General features: G+C 60.1%; 1 protein-coding gene and 1 non-coding gene across 3 annotated transcripts; both read left to right on the top strand.

The window, feature by feature from the left end:
• Positions 1 to 294: 294 nt before the first annotated feature.
• LOC128849302 (U6 spliceosomal RNA) lies at positions 295 to 401 on the top strand. Its single transcript, XR_008447313.1, has one exon. It is a non-coding gene; the product is annotated as a U6 spliceosomal RNA (small nuclear RNA).
• Positions 402 to 2,718: 2,317 nt separating this feature from the next.
• ABHD17A (abhydrolase domain containing 17A, depalmitoylase) lies at positions 2,719 to 11,163 on the top strand. 2 transcript variants are annotated; one of them, XM_054050539.1, is made up of 5 exons: positions 2,719 to 2,872; positions 5,519 to 6,034; positions 8,188 to 8,382; positions 9,129 to 9,308; positions 10,235 to 11,163. In XM_054050539.1, the coding sequence occupies exons 2-5, from the start codon at positions 5,721 to 5,723 to the stop codon at positions 10,458 to 10,460; spliced, it is 915 nt and encodes a 304-aa protein (XP_053906514.1). In that variant the 5' UTR covers positions 2,719 to 2,872; positions 5,519 to 5,720; the 3' UTR covers positions 10,461 to 11,163. The 2 variants fall into 2 exon arrangements, with proteins under 2 accessions (XP_053906514.1, XP_053906515.1); XM_054050540.1 differs by having other exon boundaries at positions 2,743 to 2,850.
• Positions 11,164 to 11,516: the final 353 nt, after the last annotated feature.

The raw sequence follows: 11,516 nt of genomic DNA, 5'->3' as shown, positions 1-11,516 counted from the left end.
GCGCCGCGGGGCACGCTGGGACGGTGGAGGACCCAGTCTCGGCATAGCCCCGCCTCGGAATGCAAATTAGATTTATTCCCAGCATGCACCGCGAGGAGTGACGCGGCGATTTTTAGTTAGAAAAGCAAAATTTCTGAGAAAAATGAGAATTTTAAATTACGACTTAAATGGGAATTTCTTAGAAGTTTGATTTCGTGAGAAAAAGTGCAAAAATTTAAAAGGAAGACACGCACCATGACAGTAATATTATGAGATTCTGGAGGTTTAAATAGCTTACTGGAAACACGGCACATCGTGCTCGCTTCGGCAGCACATATACTAAAATTGGAACGATACAGAGAAGATTAGCATGGCCCCTGCGCAAGGATGACACGCAAATTCGTGAAGCGTTCCATATTTTTCCTCACCGTGCTCAAGGGGGACCCTCTTTTTCCCACCTTTTGGTGCCCGGGGCACCCCGAGACCCAAGGGCATCAGGTCTACCCCCAAACCAGGGCTTGGAGAGCTCTGGGGGCCACCAGCAGTCCCAGAGCTGTGGAGGTCTTGTGGGTCCTAGAGGGGTCTTGGATTGCATTAAAGAGGTCCCAGTGCACATTAGAAGGGCCCTGGGGAGTCTTAGAGTGATCCTGCAGGTCCTAGAAGGCCCTAAAAGGAGTTCCAGACAGCTCTCTAGGGGTCTTGGGGGTACCAGAATGCTTCTAGGGGACTCTACAAGGGTGCTGGAGGTCCCTACAGTGGTCCTGAGTGTCCTTGATGGGTACTGGGGGGGCTCTAGGTAGGCCTAGGGACCTTTAGAACAGTCTTGCTCATCTCTAGAGGGGTCCTGGGAGTCTCTAGAGAGGTCCTGGGGATCTTGAAAGGTTCCTGGAGGTCTCTAGAGGGGTCCAGAGGGTCCTAGAGGGGTCCTGGAAGACATTAAATGAATCCCAGGTGGCTTTCAAGGGGTCTTGGAAGTCCTAGAAGGGTCTTGGGTAGCTCTAGAGGGGTCCATAGGATCCTAGAGGGGTCCTGTGGGGATCTAGAAAGGTCCTGCAGGTCCTAGAGTGCTCCTGGAAGGCCTTAAAGGGTTCCCAGGTTGCTGTAGATTGGCCTTAGGGGTTTTAGAGGGGTCCTGGAATGCTTTAAAAAGTTCCATAAGGCTCTAGAGGGGTCCAGATGGTCATAGAGCAGACCTAGAAGACCCTAAGGGTGTCCCAGGGGGCTCTACAGAGGTTCTGGATGTCTTTAGAGGGGTCCCGGGAGTCTCTAGAGAGGTCCTGGAGATCCTGAATGGGTCCTGGGCTCTCTAGAGGTGTCCAGAAGGTCCTAGAGGTGTCCTGCAAGGCCTTTAAGGGGTTCCATGGGGCTCTAGAAGGGCCCTGCATGTCTTAGAGGGGTTCTAGAAGGACTTTAATGGGTCCCAGAACGCTTTCGAGGGGTCCTGGAGGTCTTAGAGGGGTCTTGGAAGGCTTTACAGGGGTCCCATGGAGCTCTAGAGTGGTCGAGAGTGTCCTAGAGGGGTCCTGTGTGTCTCTAACAGGGTCCTGCAGGTCCAAGACTGGCCCTAGAAGGCCCTAATCAGGTCCCAGGGGGCTCTAGAGGGGTCCCGTGGATCCTAGAGTGCTTCTAGGAGACTCTAGGGGGGTGTTGGGGGTCCCTACAGGGGTTCTGAGGACTCTAAATGGGTACGGGGGGAGGCTTTAGATAAGTTTGGGGGGATTTTGAAGGGTCCTGGGTGTCTCTAGAGGGGTCAAGAGGGTCTTAGAGAGGTCCTGTGGGCCTCGAAAGAGATCCTGCCTGTCCAAGAGGTCGCTATAAGGTCTCAGAGCCTTTTCCTCTCCAGGCTGAACAACCCCAACTCTCTCAGCCTGTCCTTGTATCGAAGGTGCTCCAGTCCTCGGATCATCTTTGTAGCCTGCTCTGGATCCATTCCAACAGCTCCATATCCTTCCCTTTCCAATTTAAAACCATTCCTCCATTTCTTCCTAAGATCTCATCTCAATCTCCCCTCTTCCAGCTCCAAACCATTCCCCTCACCCTGTCCCTGCCCTCCTTGATCCAGAGCTTTCCTGGAGCCCCTTTCAGCACTGGAAGCTGCTCTAAGGTCTCCCTGGAGCCTTCTCTTCTCCAGGCTGAACCACCCCAACTCTCTCAGCCTGTCCTCGTACAGGAGGTTCTCCAGCCCTCAGATCATCTCCATGGCCTCCTCTGGACTCCCTCCAACAGCTCCACGTCCTTCCCGTGCTGAGGGCTCCAGAACTGCACACAGGGCTCCAGGTGGGTCTTCCCAGATGGGCAGAATCCCCTCCCTCCCCTGCTGGTCCCACAGCTCTGGATGCAGCCCAGGACGCGCCTGATTTCTGGGCTCTGAGGGCCCATTGCCGCCTCATGTCGAGCTCCTCCTCCCCCCACATCCTTTTCCTCAGGGCTGCTCAGTGGGGTCGGGGGGTGGTTTGGACCTTAGGTGCCCCCGGGGCCACCAGCCCAAGCCCAACCCCCCATTTTGGGGCAGACGGGGTGTGTTTTTGTCTGTATTTGGGGACTGAACTGCTTTGGCTACACACAGACTGCACACGAGCGCATTTCGCTTCTCTCCGGGCAGGCCCCGAGCCGCCATAGCGGGCGTAAAGGCCGCGCTGTTGCCTTAGGAACAAGGACAATGCGCGCGCAAACGTCACTTCCGGTTCGCCAGACTGGCAGGAAGGCGCGTCGTCTTAGGAACAAGGTGGGGGGAAGGTAGTGCGCTGACGTCACTTCCGGTCATCGAGTGGGCGGGGCGGGACGGCCGCCGCGTCGCGTAGCGTAGCGACGCCCCCGCTCGGAGGCCGCGAGTCCCGGCGGCGGCGAAACCGGGCGAGAGGAGCGGAGGGGGTGAGCGAGCGAGCATGGGCAGGTACGGGGGGGGCAGAGTAATGGGGGGGCTTGGGCATCGGGGGGGCAGCAGTGGGGAGGGGGGAGGCCCAGGCTGGGGAGGCAGCAATGGGGGGGGAGGGGGGCGGGGGCCGCAGTGGGGGGAGGCCGCATTGGGGCAGGAGGCCCAGACTGGGGGGGGGGGGCAGCAAGGAAAGGGGGCAGCAGTGGGGAGGGAGGCCAAGGCTGTAGGGGGGGGAGCGCTAATGGGGAGGGGGCAGCAAATGGGGGGAAGGCCCAAGCTGTCGGGGGGGCAGCAAGGAGAGGGAGCAGCAGTGTGTGTGTGTGGGGCAGTAATGAGGGGGGGCAGCAATTGAGGGAGAGGCCCAAGCTGATGGGGGGGGAGACCCAGGCTGGGGGAGGGGGGCAGCAGTGGAGGGGGAGGCCCATACTGATGGTGGGTGGCAGCAGTATTGGGGGGGAATGCCTAGGCTGGAGGGGGGCAACAATAGGGCGGGAACAGAAGTGGGGGGAGGCCCACGCTGATGGGGGGACAGCAATGGAGGGGGAAGGCCTAGGCTGGGGTGGGGGCGGGGGCAGCTATGTGGGGAGGGGGCACAGCAGTAGGGAGGGGAGGCCCAGGCTGGAGGGGGAGGGGGCAGCAATGTGGGGGAGGCCCAAGCTGATGGGGTGGGGGGACGCAGCAGTGGGGGGAGGCGCCATGGGGATGGGGGGGTAAGCAATGGGAGGGCTCACGCTGGTGGGGGAGGAGGGCAGCAATGGCGGGGAGGCCCAAGCTGATTGGGGGGGGGGGCAGTGGGGGGAAGCACCATGGGGGAGGCAGCAATGGGGGGAGGCCCAAGCTGATGGGGGGGCAGTGCTGGTCGGTCTGGGGGAGGCCTGGGGATCGGGGAGGGGGGGCGGGGAGGCCTACACTGATGGGGGAGCTGTGCTCTTTGGGGGGGGGGGGGGCAGCAGTGGTGTGGGGACCGTGCTGATTGGGGTGGGAGTAATGAGGGAGGGGCACAACAGTGCTGGGGGAGGCCCACAGTGATGGTAGGGGCTGTGCTGTTTGGTTTGGGGGGGCAGGGGGCATAGCAGTCAATGCAGGGGGGGTCCAGGTAGGTTGTAGATTAACGGGGGGGTGGCAGCCCATGCAGGTCAGTCTAGGGGGGAAGGAAGGGCTCACACTGAAGGGGGGTGCAGCACTGGTTATCTTGGGGGGGCTGGTCAGTGGAGGGGGGAGGGAACACGGTATTAGGGGTGGTCCAGGCAGACTAGGGGGGAGAAGAGACTCACGTGGATTAGGGGGAGGGCAAGCAGGTCGTGAGGGGGGTAAGAGGCTCACTTTGATCAGGGGAGGGACACGGGTCAGCCTGTGTGGAGAGGAGCGCTCGCACTGATGATGGGGGAAGGTCCTGGCAGATTGAGGGGGGAAGAGGTCACTGGGGGTGGCCATGATTGGGGGTGTCCTACATGTGTCAGTGAGAGGAAAGAGGCCCCCAGCAGTTGAGGGGGGCATGCAGGTCGGGGTGGGTGAGGTGGGGGTCCCCTGTCTGTGTGTGTGGAGGGGCCCCCACTGGTCACCGGGAGGGTCCCACATTGGTCAGTGTGGGGAGGGCCCACTCGGGTCAGCAAGTGGGTGTCAGTAGACCCCCCCCTGCTGTGCTGGGGGGCAAAGCTTGTGTTTGTTGGGGGGTCAGGGGGTTGTGCAGCATGAGTGTGACACCCATGGTGTGGCTGTGTGACCCTTGACATGAGCATGACACCCATGGTGTGTCTGTGTGACCCACAGCATGAACGTCGCACCAGGGCAAGTGTGACACCCATGGCGTGGCTGTGTGACCCACAGCATGAGCGTGACACCCATGGCGTGGCTGTGTGACCCATGGCATGAGCGTGACACCAGGGCAAGTGTGGCACCCAGGGCATGGCAGCCACCTGTGCAGACCCATGCCATGCCCAGACACCCTCACCCGCCGCGGGTGCTCGTGTTCCCAGCAGGACGCAGGGTGCCAAACCCAGAAAGGGCTGTGCCCGGTGGGACGCCGGCACCACTGTGCGCAGCCACCAGCCCAAGGGAGACCCCACCCTCGCCTGCAGCGAGGCCGGGGAACTGAGCATCCCTTCCAAATCTTGCAGCATATTCGGCGCCGCATGCCTTCCCGGCTGGGAGGCCTCTTCCTTCACCCTTTCCTCCCCTTTCCCAGCCCTTAGGAAGCAGATGGAGTGAATTCCTCAGGGTGTGGGCTGGTTTGACATTCCTCAGCGGGAGCCTGTGCCCAAACTTGCAGAAAATAGTTGCTTTTTTTTTTTTTCATCCCGTATTTTCCCCCTCCTCTTTCCCTTCAGGAGCTCGGCGCTCCCACTGCATGCCTGTGCCGGCATCTGGGTGTCCCAGAGGGGCTGTGTCCTTTGTACCACGACTCTTGCGGAGCACGTGTGTGTATGTGTGTGTGCACACGTCCTCGCTCCCTAGCGTGGGCCTGTGCGTGGGGGTTGCGTTGCATGGTGTGGGCTGAGAAGTGTTAAAGGAGGGTTGGGTTTGGGGGAGCTGTGAGGGATGGGGGTGTTAGAGGAAGGAGGGGGTGTCCCTGGGCTCGTGGCACTGTGAGTTTGTCCCTAGCTGCGGGTCATGCGTGTCTGGGGGGGGTTGTGGAGCTCTCACTGCTTCCTTACTTGCCCACAGGCCAGCGCTGCTGCCCACAGACAGACGGATGGCGGCCACCCCAGCCCTGAGCAGTGCCCCGGCCCGCGGTGGACTGTGGGCAGCAGCTGTGCCGAGGGCCAGCTGAGGACAGGGCCTCTTCAGGCCATCGTTGTTCCCGGCCTCTGTCCGATTTGGATCCTCCCTCGCTCCGGGCGCGGCTGCCTCTCGCCTCGCTGCCGTCATGAATGGGCTGTCGATCAGCCAACTCTGCTGCCTCTTCTGCTGCCCTCCTTGCCCCAGCCGCATCGCTGCCAAACTGGCCTTCCTGCCTCCGGAGCCCACCTACGCCATGGTCCCCGAGCCGGAGCCCGTTGGCAGCACCAGCACCGGCTCCCTGCGCGGCGGTGCCGCGGGGCGGTGGAAACTGCACTTGAAGGACCGGGCAGATTTTCAGTACTCCCAGCGGGAACTGGACAACATCGAGGTGTTCGTCACCAAAAGCAGCCGAGGGAACCGTGTTGGCTGCATGTATGTCCGCTGCGTGCCGGGTGCCAGGTGAGTTGCACGGATGTACCAGCCTTGTGCTGCTGCCAGCGGTTGGTTTGACCCTGGCTCGTGCTGGTGGGCATGGTGCCATCCTGCCTGCTCCTGTCCCTCAGCTGAGTGCCACCTCCTTGTCCCAGCCTGACCCAGCACCATCCTGGCCCTGCCCCGGGGGATTGGATGCGTCCTGTGGGATGGGTGGGCCCGGCTGCCATGACCGGTCTGGCTTGTGGCTGCATTGGGAATGGGGTTAAATGGGTAGTGCGGGCAAAGCTGGAGGCCATAGGGACTTTGAGATTCCCACAGATCCCCCTGGATGTCATCGGGATGTTACATTCTGATTGTGAATCGAGTGTCTGTGTGAGGCTCTCGGTGAGCGCCCGAGGGGTCTGTGCCGTCCGCTCGCCCTCCGTCCCCAGCGCCGCAGTGACCACAGGGATGGGCAGGAGACGCCCACGGCAATCCGGGTCTGCACATTTAGTCTCATTTCAGGCATATTTGATTCCTCAAGGAGAAGAGTGATAGGAGTGAAAGCCAGGTGGGATTTAGGCACAACCCACCGCTGGTCATTCCCATGGGTCTGGAACTGGGAAGCTGGAGAAGGCCAGCCTGGGGTGCAGGGTGGAGACCCCTGCCAGTGGCAAGGCACGAGGGGAGGGCACAGGGACAGGAGGGGACTTGGTGGCTGCTCCTTGTGCTGGCAGCATAGCTTGGGAGTTCAGCCTCGGAGGGAGGTCAGGGCTCAAAGCCTGCAGCGCCCCGGCTGGTCCAACACACTGAAATCTTCCCCAGAGCAATGTGTCCTCCAAGGAACGGTGTCCACAGGGACATCTGTGCAGGAGAATGCAGCCTGGATCTGCCCTCAGCTTTGAAGCCATCAGGTGGGCTTGGGCATGGGAGATGGCTCTCATGGGGGCTGGAGAGCTGCCTTACAGGAGGCCTCTGCAGGCTTTCCCGGTGGGGATGTTTGCTCCATCCCTGTATGTGTCCCAGGTCCCTGGAGAGAGCAAACTGTCGGTGGAATTGCTCTGCCTGGGCATACGTCTGTGACCTGCAAAGGCTTAGCACTGGCGCCACTTCAGCCGGCCTGTGGAGCGGCTGTGGGGCTGGAGGGAAGAGCCCAGGTCGGGGGATCCAGCCCTCCCAACCCTGCCCTGGCATCAGGCCTTGCTTATCTGTTTCCCCACAGCTTGTTCTGCCACCACCTTCCAGCTGGGACATCCTCTCTGGGACACAGAGGCTCAACCTGGCCGCAGAGCTCTTGCACAGACTGGGGGGGCTCAGCAGGGAACACGCCCTGCTCGCTGCCTGTGACAGAATCATAGAACCATGGAATGGTTTGGGCTGGAAGGGATCTCAAAACCCATCCAGTTCCATCCCCTGCCATGAGCAGGGACACCTCTCACTGGATCCGGTTGCTCCAAGCCCCATCCAACCTGGCCTTGAACGCCTCCAGGGATGGGGCAGCCACCACTGCTCTGGGAACCTGTTCCAGGGCCTCCCCACCCTCACAGCAAAACATTTCTTCCCAAGATCTCATCTCAATCTCCTCTCTTTCAGCTGGAAACAGTTCCCCCTCATCCTATCCCTGCACTCCCTGATCAAGAGCCCCTCGCCAGCTTTCCTGGAGCCCCTTTAAGTCCCGGGAGGCTGAAGAGAGCCAAGCTTCCATCAATGAGCTATTAGTGTTAATTTTTATGATTAACATTGTTTTTCCCCTTATGGTGGAAATTTCTTGTGCCTTGTCACTCCCACAATTCACTTCTCTCCCAGTGTCTGGTGTCTTGCCAGGCTCAGGAGAGAAAAAAAAATACTGTCAGAATTCTTATTTGAAATCCCTGTTGGGCAAATGGCCCCAAATCCTGAGCTTTTTTTACCTAAAATAGACTCACAAACTTGAACAGAATCATCCTGCCTGTTTCTGCTGGGAGTGAAGGAGGGCCTGGGTATCTTTGGGGTTGGACTGGGGGCATCATGAGGACCTTCTGTGGTGGCTGGAGGTGTGTTAGCTCTTTGTGTTGTGGGATTTGGCTCTTGGACTCCGATGTGGACATCCTGGCTGGGGTTACCTGGGCACATCTGCCCCCAAAGTGGCCTGGGTGGCACTGGCATTGCAACTGACTCCAGGATTAACCCATCGTTCCCATTTCTCCCCGGTACTGCAGGTACACGGTGCTCTTCTCACACGGCAACGCTGTGGACCTGGGGCAGATGAGCAGCTTCTACATCGGGCTGGGCACCCGCATCAACTGCAACATCTTCTCCTACGACTACTCGGGCTATGGTGTGAGCACAGGCAAACCCTCGGAGAGGAACCTCTACTCTGACATCGACGCTGCGTGGCAGGCGCTGCGGACGCGGTGAGCGGGGATATGCAGAGAAATTCCAGAAGGAATCTTTCTGGGCAAGGGGGAAGAAGGGAGCTGCCACGTCTCACCAGTCCAGCCAGTGGTGCAAGTGGTGCTGGGGCTGAGACTGGGAAGGAGGAGAGTTCTGTTGTGTCCAAGAGGAAGCAGGCGGAAGGAAGGACATCCATCCTGCCGCCAGGAAAACCCAGCAGTCTGGAAAACAGGAAATCTCCCAGAGAGGGAACCCAGGCTGCTCGCAATGAGAAAGGGTGGCCGGAAAGCAGCTGCAGGGGCAGGGGTGCTGCAGGAGGGCTTGCACAAGCTGTGCTCCCCGTCTGGCTGCTCCCAAGCTGCTCAGCCCTGGATTCCCCACCAGGCTCAAGGTGGAGCCCCGTGAAGGGCTCTGCTCCTTCTGCCCTGCCTGCAGCCAGGCCTGGTGCAAAATGAACTGGGGGCTGCCCTGTGTGACTGCGATTTGGGGTTTGCAAATCTGCATGTAATCCTGCTCCTGGCACGGGTGAGCCTTGACATCCTCCTACATCTCGCCAGGCAGCTCAGCCCTGGCTGCTTGCTGGTCCTGCCAGAGCAGCTGCTTTGATCCCAGACGCGAGTTGCTGAGAGAGGCAGAGGGACAGAGCCCCATCCCACTCCAGGGAGCCTTGCAGTGTGCTGTGGCCGGAGCAGGGTGACCCCCCATGCTGTATCTCCTGCCGATGTGACTCTGGTGCCTGCCACTGACCTGCTTTTTCCTCTTCCAGGTATGGGATCAGCCCGGAGAACATTATTTTGTATGGCCAAAGCATCGGCACAGTGCCCACGGTTGATCTGGCCTCCCGCTACGAGTGCGCTGCCATCGTGCTCCACTCCCCACTTACCTCTGGCATGAGAGTTGCCTTCCCCGAGACCAAGAAGACCTACTGGTTCGACGCCTTCCCCAAGTGAGTGGCCTGAGGAGAAGGGACAGGGGCTGGGGGTCAGCTCTGGAGGGACGGTGCCCAGACCAGCTCTGTCCTGGATGCCAGCGTGGCCACAGAGAAGGGTTACAGTGAAAACTGGGGGCCTGTTTCCCATGGTACATGCCCATCAGGATCTCCCTGCCCTGCATTCTGTCCCCTCTGAGGTTTCATAACCCACCCTGTGCCCCCTCCTGAAGGTCATGCTGTGTGTGCACCCCGTGTTGTACAGGGCATCACCTTCTGACCATCCTGTCCTGGTATCTTTGCCCGTTAGCCTTGGGCCTGTCCCACCATCCTTTTATTGAGTATCATGAGCCCTGGGGGGTCTCCAGGACTCGTCATTCCCCCAGGAGTAATTTGTTGGGCTGTCTTTTCCGCTCTGCAGAGGGCAGGGGTAGTGGCACAGGAAGGCAGCGCTCAGGTGGTGGGATGAGCTCTGGCTTTGTCTCTCCCTTGCAGCCAGGCCAGTGGGACCCGAGGGACGATCCCTGAGCCGGAAGCCGTAGCTGGGAGCCACCAGCTCACACTCTGCATCCTGGTGGCCTCACACGGCCTTTGGGGCCGGGTTGAGAACAGCCAGGCTTCTCCACAAAACCCAGCACGGCTGATGGCGCCGCAGGGAGGGCCTGGGCTCACGCTGTCCTGCAGCAGTTTCTGTCAGCCCTGCCCCAGTCCCACAGGGCTGTTCTCACCGCTGTTTGGTCCTCATCTGTCACGCTGGGCAGGATCTTGTCCTGGAGCTCATTGATGGCAGAAGTTCGTGTCCCTATGCTCTGCTGTGATCAAAGAGCATTTCCTGGTCCCTCTCCCTGAGGGAATTTATTTTGGAGGGGCAGGAGGAATGGAGGTGCCTTGATCCCTGTACTTACCACCCTCTCTCATTTCTTTCCACCCTTCCTTCTTGGCAGCATTGAGAAGATCTCCAAAATCACCTCTCCCGTCCTCATCATCCATGGCACCGAGGATGAAGTCATTGACTTCTCCCACGGCCTTGCGCTCTTTGAACGCTGCCCCAAGGCTGTGGAGCCGCTGTGGGTGGACGGGGCCGGGCACAATGACATTGAACTCTACAGCCAGTACCTCGAGCGCCTTCGGAAATTCATCTCCCAGGAGCTGCCCAGCCAACGCAACTAGCAGCCGGGTGGTGGGACGGGCATGGGGGTTCTACCTGTTTCTCCAGTTCTCCCAGTGCCCTTCCCCAGTCATTGCTGCTAGAGGTGCAATGAGTTTGTACAGCCTCAGCTCTGGGCTCGGGAGAGCGCAGGAGGCCCTTGAATGAACGGTGCGTTATTTCCTGGACATGAGCACAACTCGCCCTCTTCTCTGCTGAGATGGTGAGATGTGGCAGCTCCTCCTTCCCCAGAAAGAAGACAGCCCACCCTCTTCATGGCGAGTCCTTAGCTTTGGACATGTCCTTCTCAAACAGCGAACTCCTCTTGAATTCCTCCTGGCCGCTCTGCTGCTCGGACTGTAGCAATAAGGCAGGTTGGAGAGGGGCTGGGGGTCCAGCCCCCTCCCCAGTGTCCCTGTGGGGTGGGATGGAGGTGACAGTTTGTGCTCTTGAAGGAGCCTTCCTGGGATCAGCACTGGTGGCGGTGGATACCTGGAGTTTGCCCCGTGGCTGGGGCAGAGCCGTGTCCACGAGGGGAATTTGGGGATGCATGGAGGGGTTCCCCCTGCCCCACAGCCCCTCCAGCCTGGGCTGGCTCGGAGTGCTCCCCGTGTTCAGGTCACCCCTGGAAAACCTTCTCCGCCTCGCTTGCTCACAGCGCGCTCGGGAAGCGGGGCGAGGAGACCAGGCACCGAATAAAGAGCAGAGGTTTAACGTTTCACCCGTCTGCACCCTTTCCCTGGGTATGCCTGGGGCTGCTTCCTTGTGACCCAGATGAGGCTGTGGCCCTTCCGTGTTCCCTGCTGGAATTCCCTGATGCCTTAGCTGAGTCACATGTGGCCAGACCCCCCAACACTTGGGGGGCAGCCCCAAGGTGCCCAGCACTGGAGAAGGAGACGTTGCCCCCTGCCCAGGACCAGGCTGCAGAGGCCTGTTGCTTTGAATTGTGCTGTGGGGACAACGGGAGCCCATTCCCCTGCCACCCCCTGCCCTGTTCCGTTTGGAGATCCCATGGGATCAAGCGTGCAGAGGAGGAGGACAGCCACAGCCTCCCTGGAGCGCTGGGATGGGGGGGGTGC

This window comes from Cuculus canorus, chromosome 27, assembly GCF_017976375.1.
Source record: "Cuculus canorus isolate bCucCan1 chromosome 27, bCucCan1.pri, whole genome shotgun sequence".
In the NCBI taxonomy this organism is placed as follows: Eukaryota; Metazoa; Chordata; class Aves; order Cuculiformes; family Cuculidae; genus Cuculus; species Cuculus canorus.
This window is presented reverse-complemented; position numbering and strand designations above follow the sequence as displayed.